Below are 24,127 nucleotides of genomic sequence, written 5' to 3' on the forward strand. Positions count from 1 at the left end.
TGGAGCCTGTGCTCTGCCACAAGAGAGGCCGCGATGGTGAGAGGCCCGCGCACCACGATGAAGAGTGGGCCCCGCTTGCCGCAACTGGAGGAAGCCCTCGCATAGAAACGAAGACCCAACACAGCCAAAAATAAATAAATAAATTTATTTAAAAACAAAAAAAAAAAAGAAGGCAAAAGAAGTATTATTGATAATGCTCTTCTTGGGACCCATGTGCAAAGTCACCACGCTGCAACCAGAAGGGATGTTCTTCTCTAGATACACACCCACAACTGCGAGGGGTGAAGGTTCAGAGCATAAAAAGAGAACACACTCTCAGCCAGCAACTAAAAAATACAACTCATTACCTGGCTATTGTATAGAGAGAGACTCTGTAAGAAGCAGTACCAGTGTGGACATCATATATTCATACTTATCAACCAAAAAGGTGGATACCTGACAATAATGGCATTCTAGGCCTACTCGGTTACACTGGAACTGGCCTTTTAATTAAGATTGTTACTTAACACAGGTTTTTGGGAATTATCTCCTGGGTCTTCCCACTCAGTTTTTCAGTAGAGATTATTTTTCCATTAGAGATTACTTCCTTTGACTTTAGACACTCAGTCCCAAATTCTCATCTGTGAACTCATTATATCATAGTCACTCGAAGGGCTGTTTAAAACTACAGATCCTGGACTTCATCTCAGAAATTCTGATTCAGTAGCTATGGAATGGGACTTGAGGATCTGAATTGTTAAGATTTCCCAGATAAATTTTAGCCAAGTTAGAAAACTACTGACTTAGTTTAACTGCAAATTTGAGTCTGAAAGATATGACACTATTAAAAAAGCCATATTTATTACTAATAACCTAAAGTGAATAAATTAGTCCGATCCTTTAGGAAAGCTGTTGAGCATTATCTTCTGCATTACCCCTTTTAGGCTCTTTTAAAACAACAATAACACGAAAGAAATTTAAAAATGAACTCCAGCTCCCTAAATCCCCACATGCTGATGCTGTAACCTCTGCAAGCTTAATTACGCAGGTGTAACTGCACACTACTGCTATCAACAGGGCACCGTTTGTTCACTTACTGCTCACTTGCATAATCTTTTCCACGAAGAGGCTTTCTCAGGAGGAAGGCAAGAGACATGAGGATGCTAGGGGAGAAAGGCAGGGAGCGTGCTCTTCCTCTACTCGTCAGAGGAAGAGGCGAGTTGGGAACCCCTGGAGTAACCCCACTTGTCATCATAAACTCTAAGCTATACAGAGCTTTCAACTTTGATAGGGATTCCTTTTTTAAAATTCTAAAAGCAGATGAGAAACTAAAGAGATGGACATAGAATCTTACCTCACTGTTCGTATGTTACGTGAAGTACAGGATAAATCTCATCAGAATTGGAATAGGTTTTTTGAACCATACCTGATCCATTGCTATGTATGCAGGTAACATCTCCGGGGTCTCCTGGGTCACACATTCATAGAGTACTGAAGAAAAGAGATCCAGAATTTCCTGTTTCTGTGGAAAGTTAGAACCTTTTTGTAGCACATCAATGTATATTCCAAAATCAATTCAAAAAACAACTGTATAGCAACTACTATGGCCCGTTCTTAAGTTCTGCAGTGAATGATATAAAAGGGCAAAACAGCTAGGTCTTTATAAAATCAAAGTGCATGCAATATTAAACACCAATAAAATATAACCAAAATTAAGTCCCATGGGACAGTTAAGGCTATAAGTGCTGCGGATGAGAGGAGTGAACCAAGCTGGGTAAAATGAGCAGACAGGACATCACAGAGCTATGTCTTGGGTTGGGCTGGCAAAAACAGGATCCAGAAAGGGCACCCAGCATCCACCAAGATGCAGTAGAAACACTGAGCAGAACAGGTTAGGCGAAGCCTGCAGAGCAAGCCCAGCCGGGGTTAAGGGCAGGCACGGGCTTTCACCAGAGACCTGCGGTCTTGAGTGTAGGCCCCAGCCCTCACTGGCTGTGTGATCTTGGGCATGTGACATCTCTCAGTGGCAGTATCCCCATCTGTAAACCCACAACAATAAAGTACCTACCCTCTGGGTCAGAATTAAAGGAAAAAATTACAAAGAGTACTGAGCAGAGTGCCCAACATACAGTGAAAATTCAGTAAGTAAGTGGCAGGAAGGTTATATCACTTAACTTTCAAAGCAACAATGTAAGGTAGGTTCTATTATAATCCCACTTTTAGAAATAAGGAAACTACATCTCAAAGAGGTTGAAAAATTTTCCCAAGGCTATACACACTTGCAGGCAATAGGCCATCAATCCTGGATCATCTAATTCCTACATCCTGTCCTTGCCATCTGAAATGATGGATTAAATCAAAGATCTACTAGCAAGTACCCTTTGAATCCTTAAGAGAACGGTTTTATGACCAACAAAAAGAAAGGTTACAAAACAAACAGAAAACAAAATTAATAAAATTATGTAAAAACAAGGGTAGCAAACATTGAAAACATGAATTAGTACAAGAATGGATATAAAGTATCACCTATCAAAACTAACGTCTTAGGAATTTTAAGTTGTTTTCTTCTATCAAGGTAGGAAGTTACTGAATTTAATACTTTTAGACTATGAAAAATCTATACTTGCCAAACAAAAATCATCCAATGTGCCTGAGGTATGTTACCAATATCAAAGCTAGATATGGATATTTTAGGTTTTTTTGGTGGTCCACAGATAGAAACAACAAAGTCTAGCAAACCACATAATATATACCTGACCCATGTTCACAGTTGGTTTGCAGAAATATTCAGCAAACGACAGAAGTGCTGGATCAGAAGTGAATGCTGAAATCGTTTCAGGCTAAAAAATAAACAAACAAACAAGCATAAGTGAGATAATAAAGATTTTTTTCATTACTACTCAAACTGTAATGCATGCACCTGTAACCTACCTTATTTTTTTCACACAATGCTCCCACAAAACCCAAGGTAAAACTTGCTAGAGCTTCGTCAACCTGTTCTGCTGAGAAGTTTTAAGAAAGTTTTTACACAAGCTACCGTGAGCTACTGATTTATCAAAACAGGTGCTTCTTACACAACTCACCCAAAAAAGGCTTTCCCCCTCCTTCCTTAACGAACTGAAAGCCAAACTAGAAACTAGAATTGTTACTGAAAAGGTAAGGAAAAAAGATTATCACTCTAATAAGCCACTCACAAAAAGACAAATGCTGTCATAGGTCATTAGAGTCATCAAAGTCATAGAGAGAGAAAGCAGAATGGTGGCTGCCAGGGGCTGGGCAGAGGGGGAATGGGGAGTTAGTGTTTAATGGGGACACAGTTTCAGTTTTGCTAGATGAAAAGAGTCATGGAGATGGATGGTGGTAGTGGCACCACAACATTATGAATGTACTTAGTACCAATGAACTATACACTTAAAAGGGTTAAGCCAGTGTATTTTATGTTATGCGTATTTTACCACAATAAAAAAATTGGAAGGAAGGGTGAGGAGGACTATCACTCAAGTTTCAAGACTGAAAATGGAATATGAAGGTATTACCATTTTCCACCGAGAGTTATAGTTTACTACTGAACTCCCAGCAGGCAGGAAATGGAGATGTCTTTTAATTTTTATAAATTTACCCCATTCAAACTCAAGTCTAAACTTATCTATTTTCTTTATAAATTGGATTAGGATCTTTGAGATGGGCCCTATTTTATAAATCAAAGCAACAGTGCTAATTCAAGTTAAACTTTGCCCAAAAATCCTTCAAAAGTATTTCATAGGGACTTCCCTGGCAGTCCAGTGACTAAGACTTCGCCTTCCAATGCAGGGGGTGTGGGTTCAATCCCTGGTCAGGGAACTAAGATCCCACATGCCTCCTGGCCAAGAAACCAAAACATAAAACAGAAACAATATTGTAACAAATTCAATAAAGACTTTAAAAAAAAAAATGGTCCACACCAAAATAATCTTTAAAAAAAATGTATTTCATAGAGAACCTATTGAATACTGACAAACAAAATTCACTGATGTCAACTGTATGTATTTATTCTCTGGAAACTATTATAAAGGCTCAGTCATAAGAACTAATAAGTGCTACCTTGCAAAAATCTTTTATTTGGGCCATGTCTTAAGTAAATCTTAATGGATTTGAGGATTAATTATTAAGCTAAATTTTCTTTAGTGTTAAGATATATTCTGACTGTCCCTGCCACTAAATGTAAATCATCCTTAGAGTCCTGGCAGGTGGCCCATATTTTATAATGATTGTCACAGAAAACAGCCAACAGGCCCAAGGTCATTCATCCTTTATAATCTGCAATGATGAGAGAGAGCAGATCTACCTAAACGGTACCATAAATGTCATAATAGAAGTACATGCTTTGGGTGGACTAGTGAGATTTGAACTTATTCCCTTTCATCATTCCATTTTGGGGGGTTTTTTAAATTGAGATATAATTGACATATAACAGTTTATTAGTTTCAGGTATACAACATAATGATTCAATATATGTATATATTGAGAAATGATCACCACAATAAATCTAGGTAACATCCGTCATCACACACAGTTATAAATATTTTTTTCTTGAGATGAGAATATCCCTCAGTTTTTACCAATTACTACCTTGAAAGCCCGAGCTTCAGAGTTCCTGTTAGCAACAGTCTGGGCCAACAAACTTTGCCACCCCATTGGATCTTCCTTGTAAGAGAGCTGACCCGCTCTGAGCTTAACATATAAAACCCCGTCCTTAGAAAGAATTGACCTGAAAGAAAACAAGAATTAATTTAATATGAGGTATTACTGGCAGTTGTTGGCTGGAAACGTAGTGTTTCCCAATAATAGTATTGGGAAACAAGTGAAGTCTTAAACAAGACTTCACATGAGGTGAAGTCTTCACCACTTTCCACTAAGGTATATGATTATTTACTGTGTCTAAACTCAATCAGTCCCTACAAGAAAGTCATAATCAGGTTCTGCTTTTCTCTGCCATCTAGATTCACGGGACCTGGTAAATAAGAAGTCATTCTGACTATCTGCTCAAGTGTGGACTTCAAAGGAGGTATTTTATCTAACATGTCTTCATATTCCCTTAAATATCTATTGATTGGTTTATAGCAAAAAGAAAAGGATGCTGCAAATCTAAGACAGAACAATACAGAAAACAGCTACTATATAGATAGTCTGGGAGAAACAGAAATGAGGACTATACTTTAAAAACTGTTACAAGCTTGTTAAACTTTCTAGGAATTTAAAGACTTAATTTACACACTAACTGAAGTGTAAAATTATTAACACTTTCTGTTCTTCAAAGTAATTACTTGCATATGACTATTTCCAACCAAAAGCAATCTACCATAACCTCAATTTTATGAGAGCAATATAACAAGAGAATGGTAAAGAGATGCAACAGAAGATGTGGTCTGACAAACACCAACTGTTACAAAGTTCCCTCTGTAGACATATATAAATCAGCCTCATTTTCTTAAACTAAATCTTTCATTATTGCTCCAAAAGACAATTCCATTACTGTCCCAATTTAAGTCACTTCAAGTTTCTCAATGAATTAATATAAATAGGATTTGACTTCTAAATTTAAAATTTTACTTTCTAATACAAACTGTTTCAAAGATACAGACCACTTTCAGGCTTCCCTGGTGGCGCAGTGGTTGAGAATCTGCCTGCTAATGCAGGGGACACGGGTTCGAGCCCTGGCCTGGGAAGATCCCACAGGCCGCAGAGCAACTAGGCCCGTGAGCCACAACTACTGAGCCTGCGCGTCTGGAGCCTGTGCTCCGCAACAAGAGAGGCCGCGATAGTGAGAGGCCCGCGCATCGCGATGAAGAGTGGCCCCCGCTTGCCACAACTAGAGAAAGCCCTCGCACAGAAACGAAGACCCAACACAGCCAAAATAAATAAATAAATAAATAAATAAAACATACGCATCTGATTCAAGATTTAAAAAAAAAAAAAAAAAAGATACAGACCACTTTATTCAACACTACATATTGTCTTGGATGACATTAAAGGGTGACAAGGAGCATTCTACATAATAATCTATAATTTATACCTTCCCATATATTTCTATTCCCTTCACAGACACACCTGAGAAATTCTATATACTTACTTCAAGTGTTGGGTTCCCTTGCTTAAATCTATGAGCAGTTCCCAGTATCGTGGGCCTTTAACTTTAATCTGCCAAGATAAATGTAAACAGTCAATCCAATGCTGGGAAAGTGCTAGTTTGATAAAATGAAACCCATGCTTCTCAGAGGAAATAAAAATAAAATGGGCTAGAAAGAGGCACTGAGAGGTTAACAAGCCCCATTTCCAGACGAACATGTAAGTGAATCATGTTCTCAGGCCATCTCGGCCATCAGTAAAGAGGCCCCAGTAAAGACCTTCTCTATTCCTCAGGAGTACTCCTCCTGTGCTGCTTTCCTATTTCTTATACAACACTGAGAAAGCACAGGCTTTTATTTAGCTATCTTTAAATGCTCTGCTGTTCTGGTTGAATTTACCCCTTGGATAAATCTCCCTATTCACATCCTACTTACCTGCTTTAAAAGGTGGAGTTCTGGAAGAAGGGTAGGAGCCATCAGTTCTTCTTTGGTTTGCTCATACCACTGAGTGCCCTTTACAAATGTAAAAGAAGAGTCACAGTTCACTATATAGTCAGGGAAAAGCACAAAAAGAGACATCACTCTACACTTCCCCTTCCCTGCAGTTTGTAGACAGATTGTCAAACGGCGCAAAATCCTCTCTGATACTCAAGTCTGGAAGGGCTACTGTCTACAATCCTTTGCAGAGCTAGCACCACCTTCCAGCACTCCGAGCCCTGCACTTCACCTGCCAGCAGTACTGAAGCTCTGCACCTGAGAGCCCTCTGGATTTCTGCATGTTGTCTCCTCTGCTGGGAGCGTGCCCGGCTTGGCTGGCAAATCTCAGCCCAGACACCGTGTCTACTATGACGGCCTTCCAACCCCCAGAGACGCTGGATGGGAGCACGTCTCCGCTCCCCCTGCATCGCACACAAACCTCCAATTATCACACGCTATTCTTACTGCATCCGTGCCTGACTCCCAGTGACAGAAGTTCCTTAAGGAAAATGACTATGTCTTCTCAACTTTGTACCCCAGAGCCTAGCACAGTTTTGATATACAGAAGGTACCTAACAATTTTCTGAAGGAAGGATATATGACTTGTAATCTACCTGTACATCTAAATCAAAGATCTCTCATCACATACACAACCTTGGGCTTTAAAGCACTCTGCTAACAAATCTAAGAATCATTCTAATAGAATTCGTTCTTTAGAACACCACTATCAGCTGTGTAAAGTTAACACGGACGTTTTCAAACTACAAGCTCTAAAGATAAAAGAGCAGCTGATGGTCTCTAAAATATTACACCCATAGACTACAAATGAGCCTGAACGGACTGGCAGAACGTACAAGAACTTTGGAAGCTTCAATTCTTACAAGAGTTCAACTCACCATTGTCATCTTTTAAAGGACAACACTTTCAAAATATTTTGATTTGCAAAGATGGATGAGTGGCAATAAAATTACACATCAACAACAGGGGGAGAGAGTTACCTTATAGGTCACTTCTAAGAGGGCATAGCAGGGCGTGTTTGTGTCCACATCCACGGGCACGAGAAGTCTCGGTTCTGCAGCCAGCACATACAGGTGCCGGAGAGCCTGGAGGTGATACCTGCTCAGAGAAAACACAGAAAGGTGGTAAAAAAACAGGTGATGGCACATGAGCTCTACAATCTGCTGTGGTCTATGAGTTAAACCAAGTCAGAGCCAAGTGATACCTTCTCAGGACAGCAATCCTAAAGGAAGATGATGAGGTTCAATTAAAAAGTAATGGAGAAAAGATGTTTAAAAAAAAAGTAATGGAGAAATTCTCTTTAAAAAATTAGAGACACGTGACCCTTGACCCAAGAATTCTTTGAGTCTTCACAGTTAAGAGGTTTTATAGGGAAGTAAAAATTATCTAAACATGAAAATATTTAGTAATAAGTTGATCACTTATAATGTTAGTTTTCAAATCCTTTTCTGCTCAACACAGGCATCTCCTTTTACCTTCTATGGGACCTACTTCCTGCTTTCTTTTTTTTTCTTAAGACTTGGTAGGGAAAAGGGGGAAAGAAAGGATGACAGTTTTCCTCAGACAGCAAAGCTCTTCTACATATACATCCCTATACACAAATACATACACACACCCAGAACACAGTACACCAAAAATTAATGGGTGACATTAATGGGTAACATTTTTCTTGCTGTGTGTGTGCTTTTCTGAGTTTTCAAAAAAAGTTTTTTTTAACTTTAAAATTTATATTTTAGAATTTAAACACATATAAAGTTATTACATTTTAAGATCCCATAAAAGAAGGATAAAACGAGACTTCAAATTTACTTTTCTTTAATTTTAGTTATATCAATACCCCCCCCTCTTCCCACCCAAATCTACCCACTCCTATAAATCTACTCATGCACCACCTATCACTAAAGTAGGACTTCAGATCAGGCTACTTTTATAAAACAGCTACCCGTCTGTCATTACGGTCTCGACATTACGCTGCAGTTTTAAACGACGGCTTAGTTACTGCTGCAATGAGTGCTCCCTCTCTTGATCCTCCTCTGGGCAGACCACTGGGGGTGCCTTCAGTTCAGCTCATGGAGCACCTTGGATGTCACTGGGATATAAGGAGCTATTTTCTTCCCTTCCTCCACAAACAGAGATTGGCTAGGCCTGAAACTCATAGGGAAACGGAAGTGTTGGTGGTTCTTTCTGCAAGCCTTTCCCATGGTCTTGGTCTTGGGGTCTGAAAGCACCTGGTCTTCTGAGGCCCTTGGCTCCTTCCTCTTGAGCTCAACTTGGGTTCTGCAGGTTCAAAGAAGGAAAAAGTGGACGCAATAGACGAGCAAGATGTGATGAGGGGAGGAGATCTCCCCCTCCTCCAAGAGGGAAGACCTCTTTCCAGAGACAGGGCCAAGGGGGTGGTGGGGCTCAGGCCATCTCTCCGCCACCCACAGTGCGCCGCCGAGGCCGTGGCTGGCTTGGGTGCGGTGGGCCAGGGGGCCCTGACCAGGGCAGGAGTGGCATCGGCCCAGAGAGGGCTTAGGGAGAGGTGCTGGGGGAATTCTGGTCTTGAGCCCGCCACTGGCAGATAGCGGGCCGGGGACCGATAGATGCAGTGCCCTCAGCAGCCCCGGACTGCTCGGCCTCTGACATGACAATCTTCAACTCCAACTTCATGGGGGGTGATGGGGGAGGGGGTCTTTGCTGGGCGTGAGGAAGATGTCAGCAAAGCCCTCCTGCTTGGAGTGAACGGAATGGAAGGCGGGGCCCAGCCCCAGGGACTGAGGCAGAGGCGTAAAAGGCCGGATGGCGGTGGGGTCGATGAGGGCTCCAGAAGAGGATCTGGGGCTGGTGGTGGGCTCTCCGGAGGGTTTGCAGACAGGGCAGATGGCTGGAATGGGGGTTGCAGGTCCCTGGGCAGAGGCTTTGGCTGGTGAACCCAGCTCTTCTTGCTGGGACGATGAAGCTGGGAGTCTCACTGGCAAAGCCCACAGCTGGGGGTCTGGAGCTGGCAATGTCCTCTAGCATCACCACCCGAGTGGGCTGGGGGGCCTGGTCTACCTTTTGTGAAGGGCCCTCCTCTGGGCCAGGTGTTGTCCTTGATTGCCGCCTCAGGGTGGAAGAGGGCCGACGGACACGGCTCAAGGGCTCTTGGCATAAGTGCAGTGGGAAGGAAGGCCTGGCCTGTGGGGACCACGTGGCCTGTCTGGGTGGCAAGGCAGGTGGCTGGCTGTGGACAGAATCCTGACGGTTGCTGCGGGGCCGTGGGCTGGAGATCTCCTCCTGGGGCACCAGGGGGACCACGTGGGCAGCCACGACATCTTCCAGGACCATGGCCAGGACCTGCCGAGAGGCTTTTTCCAAGGGCGAAGAGGCCCCGAGGGGCTGCAGATTCGGCCGTTTTGGGCTCCCGGCTCCCCATAATGCTCGAGCCAGGGGCTGGCGGATTAACAAAATGGGGTCTATCCATATAATGGGATATTATTTGGCCATAAAGGAAAGAATTTTTTTTTCTTTTTTCTTTTGCCATGCTGCGCAGCTTGCAGGATCTTAGTTCCCCAACCAGGGATTGAACCCAAGCCCCAGCAGTGAAAGCATCAAGTTCTAACCACTAGACTGCCAAGGAATTCCCTTTTTTTTAAACATATCGAAAACTTTAACATATGCAGAGCTTTTGTATTATCAGACTGCTTCTACATGTCTGAGGTTCTACTGCTCACTTCCACTTCTAAATTGTCTAATTCTTTGTTGCATTTTGCTTTTCTGTCCCTTCTTTGTCAACTGTACAAAACTTCACAGCATTCATGTAAAAGAGAGAAAAAACAGAATTCATATAGACATTGCCACTAAATCAGACAAATTCCTCTCTTGGAACTAAACAATTCTGCCAAAACATATTCATCTTCTCTTAGCTGCTCTCTTTTGCATGATGAGTTTTTCCCTAAAGATAACCCTGTCTGGCCTACTTCTGGGTTTAGAGCAGTTCTATTGACTGGAGAATGGGAGAAGACTGGTCAGTCATCAGATGCCCAAAGTTCTCTTCTGGCTTAATATTTTGTGAGAAAAACTTTTTAAAAGATTTACCCAGGGAGATAACTAAGTTGAAGAACAGAATAAAGCTAATTTGGAAACAAGTCCATGGAGCCAAAACACAATCAACTTACCCCCTTAGAGAACTTAAGAAAGATCACGTGAGGAAAATCACTAGACTCACCGGTTGTCAGTGCTGTGAGCTGGGAAGTGCGGGTAAAGGGCACAGAGGAGAGCGGCAATGGAAGAGTTTGATGTGCTCAAAGAGTACCTGCAAAACAAATTCGGGAGGGACAGACGCTGTTAATCATACTGTGCAAACTTTTACGGCATTCTCGAGAATCAGGAAATTCGGGTAGTGTGGCAAGGCACACTGATGAAGCTAACCCTTGATCAATACAAATGCGTCAACGCTGTGAACACTTGACTTTACGGTCAGTCCTTAAGCCACTTCCACACCATCTACTATTTAAAGCAGGAGTGACTTTTCACAAATATTAAATTTTAAAACTTGAATTAGTAAGCAAAGTTTTAACCTAAAAGAGAATACTAGTGAGGACCATGAGTGCAATTCTAGAGATTATAGATACTGAAAAAGTCAAGTGTAAAGTATGCTACCTTCTCCAGTTTTATATATACCTATTTATAGAAATACGAACCTTTCTTCTAAACATACAAGGTTTCTTTACTGGGTATCTCAAACATTGTTTTCCTTTCTGTAAAGCATAAGCATTTCCTTAGAATGCTAGACTAAATAAAACAGGCAAAAGCTACCATTAAAAATTTACAGTGAATGGATAAACAACTATTCCTTGAAACACACAGTTTTCACTGAAACATGAATAAACCGATGCTGCACGCAACATGGATGAGTCTCAAACATAATGCTGAGCAAAAGAAAGAGCAAAAGGATTCACAGCGTATGCTTTCATCTGAATTTCCAAAACAGGCAAAACCAGTCAACAGTGTTAGGAAGCTACGTAGCGGTCATCTTTGGGCAGAAGTAAAGTAACAGTGAATTGGGAGGGACAGAGCAGGGTGGGAGATGGGTTGTCTCGGTTACATCTTGATCTACATAAAATCAAACAGATTTTCATACCGTAGGTAGCTCACTGAGTCATGCTCCTACGATTTGCACACTTCTCTGTGTATGTATTTTTATTCAAAACAGATCATTAAAAGCCAAGGAAGTCTTATAAAGGGATGAGGTGGTCAGGAATGATAGATGCTGGAAAGAGAGCAAGAAAGTTGAAAACTAAGGCAATCTCATAGGATTTGGTGACTGAAAGTGTTCATGACCATTATGAGAAAGCAATTTAGTAGAAGAGTAAAATCATTAATGAGTGGGAACAAGAGGTGATGCAATGAAGTACTGAGTACAGACTCTTCTGAGAAATGCAGTGATGCCAAGTGTGTTAGAGAGAGGATGGTAACTCTACTAAGTGGGGCATCAATTGGTGGTTATACTATGAAAAAGCCCTTTTTAAATGTAATAATGCCCTGAGATAAGCTAGTACCTAGTCAGAATTGAAAATTTTCATGCATCTTCAAAATCAAAATAAGTCACTCTGTGAGATCTTGCTCATGAGATCTTTTCACTGAGGAAAAAATATATATATTCATTTACCTTCCTCCTCCCAAAAACAGAAGTCCAAGGGCCATGTGATGGGCTAAGTGGAAACCATAGTTCATTTCACCACCTGTTTTCATGTGCAAGAAGCGACAAAGCTGCAAAACCTTCAGGTTCCCCGAGCCAGCCATCACCATGGCGAGAGACAGCAGCACCACACTCAGGCAAGTCTCCAGGTTGTAAGGACCTGTCTGGAGACGCAGAAGATGACATACTATAACCGCTGTGCTACCTTTTCTTTATTATCAAAACTAAAGCGGCCAGCATTAGACTACAAATGTTCACAACTTTCAAAACTCTGACAAAACAAATATTTTCCCTGATTATGAAATTTAAGTTCCATGTCGAAAATTCAGAAAATAAAGTATCAAAAGGAAATAACAATCACTTGGAATACTAACAGCTGTAAACATTTTGGCTTTTTCTCCAAATCTTTCCCTGTATCTATTTTGCTTTTAATGAAACTGAGATATTACTATACACAGTATTTGTAAGCTTTTTAATGTATTTTATTATGAGCAATCGTCACTCATAAAAAAATCTTACAGAACATGATTTTGATAGCTCCTCTAGATAACAGTGTAGATACACCACAGTCCATTTTTTGACTACTTTTAGATTTTTTGATGTTTCCAATTTTCTAATATAAATAATGTTGATTAAATGTGTTGTTGTTTTTTTAACCAGGAAATAAAATCTTGCAGTCTTACTATCATCAGAGCAGCAATCCTCAAAAGCAACTGCATTTTTACTAAGTACTAATTTTTTCAACAAGCAGTTACCATGATTCAGTACTGAGCATGGCACAAGGTATGACAATCTATGAAGGTTATGGCTTTTCTTATTTATTTTCTTGTCACAAGAATTAGATACCTTCAAGCATAGTCACATTCTCACCTAATATCCAAGAACTAAAATACAAAGATAAGCCAAAGCTTCAAATCTCCCATTCTAAATTCAAAAACTGTGCATATATTTGGCAACACATAAGTAATCGAATTAACAGTGAATTTTCTTCAAGTTTAATTTTATTCCCAAGAAGAATCATCATAAAAAGACTTACTACAGAAGCATTAGGTGCAGACAAATAAGTCATAAAATCTTTTGCAAATTTATGCTGGAAAAACAAAAGAAAAAATTTAAGGTTAAAAGAAGCATACTAAGACTCTGTAAAAAACAGAACAAAGTAAACGAAGATATTTCTTACCAAACAGTTAAATGCTGATAAGTTTTCTGAGCCAGCAAATCGAAAACCCAGAGACAAACAAGCTCCTGCAATTATGTAGACATGTGCCTGCCTGAAAACAGATCACAAGAAATTTAAATACTGTCCTTGTCTTGCTTTAAAATTCATTATTATATAGAATGCAATAGAATGCAATATAGAAAGCAATTCCTGTTCTCTAAATTATCAATAGTTTATATTCTTCTGGGAATGCTCAACTGTGCCTCTACTCAATCAACTGGACAGATTTCCGTCCGGTTTTCTTCAGTGGAAGCACCATGCGGCTCTTGCTGATAAAGTTGGTCTCTTGTCTGCACTGTTTCATATGCAGCAAAAGAGATAATTTTTAACAATCACTGCCAATTTTTTTTAATGGAAAGGATAAAAGAGGAATATGTACAAGTTAAAACTCAGACACCGTTTTTTGAGGGTAAGAACTCTATACTTCAGAGAGCCAAACGAAAAACAAACTTGTGAACATCTGGTAAATAATGGTTAGAAACATGGGGGATTCAGAATTACTCAAATCAAGGACAGTATTGCTCCTACACAGTATATTCCAATTCATTTATCTGACAGATGCTAGAGTAGCTGATTTGTATTACATGTTTTAGGACTTACGACAAAGTTTCCAAATTCAAATCCTCTGAACACGGCAATTCGATTTCACTGAGAGAGATACTATTTTCTCTTATAATCTGTCAAGGGAGAAAGCAAGAACACTTGGACATTAACATTCAAGTTACAAGTTAATAATTTGAAGAGTAACATATTGCTTATGGCCATATTTATACAAAATAAGCTTTACCAAACCATCTCATTCAAAGGCCTATATTTTAATCACATTGAATGCAATCCAATTTCAAATCTAAAATGGGCCAAATAACTGAACAGTACTGAACGAATACAAACTGGAGGACTTAAGTATATTCTGAATCAACAACAGAGTAATAATGTTTCATGCAAGTGAACTGAAATGCCAAGATGATGGCCACAGAGCAGAGCTGGGGCAGAAGTGAGGGGAAGCAGCAGGGAAAGTGGAAAAAAGCAGTTGCAGAGAATCCTAACCAGAGACATATATTTCTTACTCGTGAATGTTTCTAGTATTAAGCCTACCTACCTACCAAAGGTGAGGTTAGTCACCAGATTAATTACACAAGCTAAACTAAACTGTCAAAATGTTAATCTGTAACTATTGTTTAGAAACACATCCCTTTCCTTTTAGTATAAGTAGTGAACAAGAATTTATTTTTTTTAAAAATAGACAATATCTAACTTTAACAACCAAGAACTGATTTGATTCTCTTCACTTAAATACAAATAAAAAAGATAAAGCTATATATTCTCTAAATTTATGAATGCAAGTACATAGATGTAAAACTCTGAAGATTTATTCCTATAGTTCTTCTTAGAAGACTGTTCAGGGGAGTAATATTTCAGGATGTTTTCCATAATAAATCAATAAGTATTCAGAAGTCGCTTATGATACAATCTTCCTATGTACTGAATATCACCAGATCAAAAAACTTGAAATACCTTTTCTCCTTGATAATCTCAATGAGGTAAGCAACTATGTTGGCTGTGTAATATAGGCTGATAACTACTTCCATCTTTCTTCCTTCCTCTTGTCTTTATTTTTAATTTTGGATGTATTTACTCAGAAATTGAGCGACATTCTGAAAAACTGATGTAACTCCAAAGTGAGTAATTAATATATTCATGGATAACCTGATTATACCATTCATATAAATTAGCAATATCGTACAGGAATGGAATATTTCTATTTTGACAGCAGACATTTATAAGCTCCTTTTTGTATTCAAAAGAGCATGTAGCCTGGAGCTTGAAGGCCTAGGTTCTAATCCCAGCAGGGCCACACACTAGCCCTGGGACCATATCTGTAAAAATGAGCAAAAATAAACTTCCTACCTTCTAGGCGTCTGTGAGAATTAGAGGACTTAACCGACACAAAGCTCTTAAAATTAATGCTTGGCACATATGTTTTGCAAGTGGTAGCTCCATTATTATCATTATTATAGATCTGTACCATTGCTATCACAAGACCACATTTGATCATAACCACTTTAAAACATTGCTAAAAACTTGGGTTATAAATAACTGTGGGGGGACTTCCCTGGTGGCGCAGTGGTTAAGAATCCGCCTGCTAATGCAGTGGACACGGGTTCAAGCCCTGGTCCGGGAAGATCCCACATGCCACGGAGCAACTAAGCCCGTGAGCCACAACTACTGAGCCTGCGCTCTAGAGCCCACAAGCCACAACTACTGAGCCTGCGTGCCACAACTACTGAAGCCTGTGAGCCTAGACCCGTGCTCCGCCACAAGAGAAGCCACCGCAATGAGAAGTCTGCGCACCGCAATGAGAGGGGTGGGATAGGGAGGGTGGGAGGGAGACGCAAGAGGGAGGAGATATGGGGATATATGTACATGTATAGCTGATTCACTTTGTTATACAGCAGAAACTAACACACCATTGTAAAGCAGTTATACTCCAATAAAGATGTTTAAAAAAAAAAGAGTAGCCCCCTGCTTGCCGCAACTACAGAAAGCCCATGCACAGCAATGAAGACCCAACGCAGCCAAAAAAAATTTTTTTAATAAATATATATATAAAAGAAGAAAGCATGCAGTCCAATTATGTCATAAAATAATCCCGTTTTAAATAAGTACACAACTGTGGGGGTGGGGAGCACACTTCAACCCAGTCCTTGTAACCTTTTCCATGGTCTCCTAAAGTTTAAAAAATAGCAAGAAATATAAGAAGTAATGAAAGGGAAACATGTAATCACTTAAAGGCAGGTTGAGGCACACAGGAAATGAACAAGAAAATACCACCAAACTGCCCTGTCTTGTACAGAGTCTAATACAGAAATCTCAAGCTCTGAAGTCCTAACAGCTAGTTTCAGTTTTGCCCCACCTCTTACTAGTTGGATGGTTTTGGACCAGTCTGTCCTCTTTCAACGTAACAGTGATATACTGAACTCTAGCTACTGTGTGCGAGTCGCTAGGAATGAAAGATGGAAAAGACACGGTAGCTGGCCTTGAGAAGTTCATGGTCTAACACATACACAAACAGATAATCAAAAGTAGTACATCAGGGGCTTCCCTGGTGGCGCAGTGGCTAAGAATCCGCCTGCCAACGCAGGGGACACGGGTTCGAGCCCTGGTCCGGGAAGATCCCACATGCCACAGAGCAACTAAGCCCGTGCGCCACAACTACTGAGCCTGTGTTCTAGAGCCCATGAGCCACAACTACGGAAGCCCGCATGCCTAGAGCCCATGCTCTGCAACAAGAGAAGCCACCGCAATGAGAAGCCCGCGCACCGCAATGAAGAGTAGCCCCCGCTCGCCACAACTAGAGAAAGCCTGTGCGCAGCAACAAAGACCCACCGCAGCCAAAATAAATAAATAAATAAAATAAATAATTTAAAAAAAAAAAAATAGTACATCATTCCCACCCATACAATGGGGGCGATACTTGAACAATTTATAGCACAACACTGCAAAAAAGAAAAACATTAGGCTGTAGAGGAAAGCTTTTTATGAAGGAAAAAGTCCTATGAAGATGCTAGTTATTGTATTTGACACATGCCTTAAATTCAAACAAATAAGCAGTTTACAAAGTGACCTTTTTAATCCCACCTTTGATGCTAAATTGCTCCCTACAAGGGACCCTGCTACAGAATCAATGAGATGAGTGGGCGAAAACTAGGAGAAAGTGGAGAGTGACAGGCAATATCAACCAACAGAACTGTGAATTTATTATATGTCCTATTGTGTATCCCTGATGTAATAAAGACCAAATTTAAAATTATTAAGTCTGAAGTAAAATAAATATCAGAGAGATAACTTTGTATTAAAAGTCCAAGAGACTTCCCTGGTGGTCCAGTGGTTAAGACTCCATGCTCCAAATGCAGGGGTCCCCGGTTCAATCCCTGGTCAGGGAACTAGATCCCACATGCCACAACTAAGAGCCTGCATACCGCAAGTAAGAGACCACATGCCACAACTAAAGATTCCACATGCTGCAACAAAGATCCCACGTTCCACGACTAAGACCCAGCACAGCCAAATAAATAAATATTTTTTTTAAAAGAAGTCCAAAGACTACGTTTCCACAAAAGTTTAAAAAAAGAACTGACAAGAATTTTCACCTTCCATTTGAGAATACAGTTACTTGTGTACATGTTTAACTTCACTTTGTAAACCAAATTTAATAAATTTAGTAAAATAAAGTTTTCTCGAAGGCAGTCTACATGTCAGATGCATCTTAAATGCACCATAGAATTTAGTATGGTGACTTGCATTTGCAAAGGTTCAACAAACATATGCTGAATGAAGAAAAAGTATGTTTTCATCCTACAATGTACATTTACTTTCCAAAAGAAACTGATATCTCTGACATCTAAATGTGCTGGGAGTTAAATGTCTGCCTGACCCATGAACCATGTGTGATCAGGGCAGACTCAGCCTCCAGAGGATAAAAGAACTGAACTAAAATTAGAACCGGCAGACAAGAGACAGGGTTTGACATTTGATTACAAGTAAATTAACTGCCTGCTTTAAAACAAAATGTATTTGTGTGTGTGTGTATATGTGTGTGTGTGTGTGTGTGTGTACACAAATACACACACAGAGATATGTATGTCTGTACATATGTATCAACACTCTTTAGAGGAATACAACAGAAACTAGAGTCTTCAAAAAACAACATGCACAATGTCCCAGATACAAATCAAAATTACTTAACATAAGAACAAGAAATGCAACATATTCTCAGGAGAAAAGACCATGGAAAACAATCCTGAAATGACCACACTGTTGGCATTAGAAGAGAAGGATTTTAAAGCAGCTCTTCTAACTAGAAGGACAGTATGCCCATAATTAGTGAAAACACAGAAAATCTCATCAAAAAAAGTAGAAATTATTAAAAAAAAAGAAAAAACAACTAAAAAGTACAGTAAATGTAATTTTAAAATTCACTTCATGTACTTAAAAGGAAAATAAAATGCCTGAAGTAAGAGTGAATGAACAGAAAGATAAATCAATAGAAACTATGCAATCTGTAGAAAAGACAGAAAAAGAATAAAAGACCAGTCATCTTATATATACACTACCAAATGTAAAATAGATAGCTAGTGGGAAGCAGCCACATAGCACAGGGAGATCAGCTCGGTGCTCTGTGACCACCTAGAGGGGTGGGATAGGGAGGGTGGGAGGGAGACGCAAGAGGGAGGAGATATGGGGATATATGTATATGTATAACTGATTCACTTTGTTATAAAGCAGAAACTAACACACCACTGTAAAGCAGTTATACTCCAATAAAGATGTTAAAAAAAAAAAAAAAGACCAGTCATCTAATTTTTGACAAAGGAGGCACGGGAATACAATAAGGAGAAGGTGTTTTCAACAAACAGTGTTGGCACAACTAAATATCTGTATTTTTTTAAATGAAAACCTTAACCCTTATCCTCGTAAACAAAATTACTTTGAGATGAATTACGTAATTATACATAAAAGGTAAAACATCAGGGCTTTTAGAAAAAAATAAATCTTCAGGCTAGGCAAATATTTTTTCCAGAGGACACAAAAAACAACCATAAAATTAAAAGTTGATAAATTAGACATTATCACATTTTAAAAATTTTCTACTCATCAAAAACAGTACTAAGAAAATGAATGGGCAAGTCAGATTAGAAGGGACATTTGCAAAACATTTATCTGACAAAGGATAGGTTTCCAGAATATATAAAAAATTCTAACATCTCAGTAATAAAAAGATAAACAATACAAAAATTGTTTTAATGGGCAAAAGATATAAATAGACATTTCATTAAAAAAAGATATATGAAGAAGCAATAAGCAAATGAGAATGTTCTCAACATGCAAACTGAAACTACAATAAGGTATCATTACATACTGACCAGCAGAGCTAAAATTAAAAAGACTAACAGCACCAAATACTGGCAGGATGTGCAGCAGCTGCAGGACAGGCAACGGCCAGCATTCTCGTACACTGTTGGTCCAAGAGTTAAATGGTGCAACGTCTTCGGAAAAACGTTTACCAGTCCTTAAAAAACTAAACATACCGCTACTCTATGCCTCAGTAATTCCAATCCTAAGTATTTACTCAAGAGAAACTAAAACATAAATCCACATGTATATTTGCATACGAATATTTACGGTACCAAAACCTGGAACGAGTCCAGGCATCCAACAAAAAAGAGAATGAAAAAAGAAACTGTGGTATATTCATACAATGGGATACTACTTAACAATAAAAAGGTTGAACTACTGATATGCTCAATGGTGTCTCAAAATCATGCTGAGTGAAAGAAGTCTTATACAAAAGGGTATACATTGTGATTCCATTAATATAAAGTTCTATATCGGGCAAACTAATATATTTTGGAGAAAAAAATCAGAAAATTGGTTGTCTTGGGGGTGGGGAGTGAGTGCACAGACTGAGTGGGAAGGGAACTTCTGACCATTTGGATAAAGGTTTGTTTCCATGAACTTATGCATTAGTTGAATCGTATCAAATAGTATAATTAAAATTTGTGCAGTTCATTATATACAAATTTTACCTTAAAAGGAAAACTAAAGAGGTAAATACTGAATTCTAGTTAATAATACACATGCTGAAGTACTTAGGGAAAAGTGTATGACTATCTGTAACTAACTTTGAAATTCATCAAAAAATAATGGGCTGGATAGAGGAAGAGATAAATGGATAGATATGTGATTAAACAAGTTTATACAGTAAAATATTAATTGTAAAATATAATTGGTTGTATGGGTGTTTGTATAAAGTTCTTTCAGCCTTTATTTTGAAATTTTCTTATTAAAACATTGGAGGGAGCACTCTAGCATTCTGAAGGATAAACAGATTTATTTTCTAAATAAAAAGGTACTGAGGGGGCTTCCCTGGTGGCGCAGTGGTTGAGAGTCTGCCTGCCAATGCAGGGGACACGGGTTCGAGCCCTGGTCTGGGAGGATCCCACATGCTGTGGAGCAACTGGGCCCGTGAGCCACAATTACTGAGCCTGTGCATCTGGAGCCTGTGCTCCGCAACAAGAGAGGCCACGATAGTGAGAGGCCCACGCACCGCGATGAAGAGTGGCCCCCACTTGCCGCAACTAGAGAAAGCCCTCGCACAGAAATGAAGACCCAACACAGCCAAATAAATAAATAAATAATTAAACAAACAAACAAACAAAAAAGGTAGTGAGGACATGGACAATTAATTAAAGGGCAATATTTAGTTACAATACTTACAATATCTGATTTGGAGTTTTTACAAAAGAGTCTGCTTATTTTTAACTATTTGGCTTATTGCGTAAATATGCCATAAAGTAATTAAAACAACTTCTTACATACAAGATAAAAAACTGTCACAAAGTACAACAGTATTTTAGATAAATGTATCCTTATTTAGGATAAAAATGTCAAAAATACTTTTTTAGAGTTCTTTGATACATTTAATTTTTAAAAATCACCATTTCTAGTGCTCTGTAACCGAAAAAGGAAGGCTGTGGTCTGTGCTCAGCATACAATCTTAAATGAAAGTTCTTATGTTCTCAAGAAATATAGTAATCATAACCATCACTATTGCCTTCAAAAGAAAAAGTATTTTATAGGGTTTTAGAAAATCCCACAGGAAATCATAATTTTATGTGATTAAAGATATAATAATATTTATTATACATACGTACTTGAGGAACGTTGCTATCAACCCACTTGGAATTTGGTAAAATATCATCCCACAAAATCAGGCATCGAGCAAGCGTCTTAAAAAATGCAATACAGAAAAATTAATTACAGCAGGCAAAGTTCATAGATTTTGTAACAATGATAATACTGTTAATAGAACATTTAAGAATTAGTTCCCAACTGATGAAAATTTTGAAAAACAAAGTATATAGTATCAACCTAAGCCACTCATTAAAATAAACTGAAGATTTACATTTATCTCAAAAAATCTCAAATTGACTTGATCATTTGGAGAGAAGTTTTTAAAACTTGCTCCATGGAAGAAAAATCATAACAAAAAGAATCATACATAGATCTGTCTACATAATTTAAAGCCTTTCATATGCTAAAAGCATAAACATTGTAGAAAAGGGAAAATCTTAATCGAATTTATGTCAAACAGTTACTGTAACTAATTATACCCTTAATAGTATTATTGCATTCTTAATAATAATGAAAGAATGTAAAATAAAGTAGTAATGAAGCCCCAGTGTCTTGTTACTTATTAGGAAGTTTTGAATAATAATGTGAAACGTTAAAATGTCACTCCAAGTATTATATAGCAAGGTGGTTGCCTTTCCTGGCAATTCCTACAGTTATATTTGGGAAATTTCAAAAGAACACTACCAATTATATATATACATGATGGATTAACAGTAAAGCTCCCTTGTGGAGACATTTTATAGACACCTCATGTTAACAAAAATTAAAAATTGCCAAGTACCATACCCTAAGTAAGAGAAATTCTGGCTTCACGAAGTCCAGCAAATACATGGTGTCGGGAGCTCGGAGCCAATCTGCAATGGATCTGTTGGTGGTGGATACCAGTAAGCGTTATTGCTCAAGTAGAGAATAAGATCATCAAGATCACAAGACAGATTTCAAGAATTTTCTTTCCACTCCAACCACTGTCCTATTTTTTCCCATAGTACTTCACCTCCTCCAACGTAATATTTAGTATGTATGTATGTCTTACTATAAGTTTCCTAAGGGCAGATATTTTTAGCTTTCTTTTGTTAAATGAAACATCTCCAGTGCCAAGAAATCAATGTCATATACTTTCATCCAAAAAGTAGATGAATAAACCTGTTTTTAACCACTTTGTTAATTTTCACTTTGTCTAAAAAAGGAATTTACAACATTGAAACATTTCTTTAATCTTAAAATGTTTTTTAATTAAAAGACTTAAAACCCAACTTACTCTTCTATACAAAATGTAAAAGAATAAACACCAAACATCTACTTTCAAGTGTCAGCACTAGGGCTTGGGGAGGCAGAAGGAATAGCTATTAAGAAAGCTCTCGAGGGCTTCCCTGGTGGCGCAGTGGTTAAGAATCCGCCTGCCAATGCAGGGGACACGGGTTCGAGCCCTGGTCCGGGAAGATCCCACATGCCGCAGAGCAACTAAGCTCGTGCGCCACAGCTACTGAGCCTGCGCTCTAGAGCCCGTGAGCCACAACTACTGAGCCCAAGTGCCACAACTACTGAAGCCCATGCGCCTAGAGCCCGTGCTCCACAACAAGAGAAGCCACCACAATGAGAAGCCTGCGCACCGCAATGAAGAGTAGCCCCCGCTCGCCGCAACTAGAGAAAGCCCGCACACAGCAACGAAGACCCAACACAGCCAAAAATAAATAAATAAAATAAATAAATTTATAAAAAAAAAAAAAAAAAAAAAAAAAAAAAAAAAAAGAAAGCTCTCGAACTAAGCAGAAACCATTTTCATGAATGGTAACCAGGAATATAATAATGCTAAGTACTTCTGATTTACCCAGGCCTCATAACAACAAGCAAAATTAATGAAAAGGAATTTAGACATTGTTTGATTGTCAGTGACATCAACTATAAAATAAAAGTGAATAGAAACTGGCAACTGTATTATCAAATATCATTAAAATAACCAAATGTATTATTTCTAGATAAAACTCTATATAACTTGTAGTATCTAAGAGCACTAAAATCAGGCTGATCTAGCACAGGAGAGGTAAACACAGTAAGATAATTTAGTTTTACTACTGAGGTCAGAAAGGAAGTCACATGGTCATGGCAAGGGATGGGGTGGGGAGATGCGGTACCTGTTGTTGGTTTTTAAGTAGATCATGGCCAAAGCGAGAGTGGCACCTGGACAAGTTACATCCACATTTATGGTATCTCCTTCCTATCAAAAGAAAAGTTTGTGTAAACGAGCTTTGAATTATTATAAAATTCTTCTGAATACTAGCCTATGCTTAAAATTAACATATTTACAAATGTTGGTATGAAAACTACTATTTTCAAATTAACTTCTTAGCTTCCAGAAGTTTGATCTGTTGCTTGATTTGGACTTACTTTGATTTGATAACTTGGAGATTTATGTTTCTCCCTGTGCATCCCTGCTTGAAAGCGCCTATGGCCTCCAACCATGTACTGATAAAGCTGCTCGGGCACATTGAGATCAGACATGCCTATCAAATTACTGCCGTGCTGTAAACGAAGTAACAGACAAGTGAAAGGAAATTTTACAGAATAAGATCCATAACACATACCCATAACAAAGAAAACAATAAACTAACTTCAAAGCCAGTCTTCTGGGTTTTTTATCAATTAAAATCTCATGAGTTAATACTCAGTCTATTAATAATTCACATTAAAAATTATAATACATACACGGGCAAGTTAATACTTTCATTTCATAAAATACATAAAGGCTTCAAAATACAGTTAACTGCATTAACTGCATTTAACAGTTAAAGAAAATATTAGGTAGGTAAATGAAACCTGAACTATGAACACCTGAATCCTTTCATCATTGTACCTATGAACTATTCCAGCAATAATAACCATAATAATAACTTACTGAACGCTTAACGCTCTTCCAGGCATGATTCTGCATGTTTAACATGGATTAACTTACTTAATATGACAATTCGATCAAAT

At 38.7% G+C, this 24,127-nt stretch overlaps 1 protein-coding gene and 1 pseudogene across 4 annotated transcripts in view; both read right to left on the reverse strand.

Annotated features, from left to right (window-relative positions):
* ANAPC1 (anaphase promoting complex subunit 1) overlaps window positions 1–24,127 on the reverse strand; it is a 102,130-nt gene that overhangs the window by 15,396 nt on the left and 62,607 nt on the right. For all 4 annotated transcript variants that reach the window (XM_059942432.1, XM_059942431.1, XM_059942433.1 and 1 more), the window contains exons 31-45: window positions 23,540–23,674; window positions 23,287–23,369; window positions 21,941–22,019; window positions 21,175–21,249; window positions 14,060–14,136; window positions 13,421–13,511; window positions 13,277–13,330; window positions 12,211–12,404; window positions 10,768–10,854; window positions 7,559–7,676; window positions 6,519–6,596; window positions 6,089–6,156; window positions 4,588–4,726; window positions 2,733–2,819; window positions 1,406–1,501 (exon numbers count right to left, since the gene is read on the reverse strand). In XM_059942432.1, the coding sequence (XP_059798415.1) occupies window positions 1,406–1,501; window positions 2,733–2,819; window positions 4,588–4,726; window positions 6,089–6,156; window positions 6,519–6,596; window positions 7,559–7,676; window positions 10,768–10,854; window positions 12,211–12,404; window positions 13,277–13,330; window positions 13,421–13,511; window positions 14,060–14,136; window positions 21,175–21,249; window positions 21,941–22,019; window positions 23,287–23,369; window positions 23,540–23,674 (1,461 nt within the window). The remainder of the gene's footprint in view (window positions 1–1,405; window positions 1,502–2,732; window positions 2,820–4,587; window positions 4,727–6,088; window positions 6,157–6,518; window positions 6,597–7,558; window positions 7,677–10,767; window positions 10,855–12,210; window positions 12,405–13,276; window positions 13,331–13,420; window positions 13,512–14,059; window positions 14,137–21,174; window positions 21,250–21,940; window positions 22,020–23,286; window positions 23,370–23,539; window positions 23,675–24,127) is intronic.
* Window positions 8,636–10,307, reverse strand: LOC132377263 (proline-rich protein 14-like; annotated as a pseudogene).

The sequence above is a fragment of the Balaenoptera ricei genome, chromosome 13, assembly GCF_028023285.1.
Source record: "Balaenoptera ricei isolate mBalRic1 chromosome 13, mBalRic1.hap2, whole genome shotgun sequence".
In the NCBI taxonomy this organism is placed as follows: Eukaryota; Metazoa; Chordata; class Mammalia; order Artiodactyla; family Balaenopteridae; genus Balaenoptera; species Balaenoptera ricei.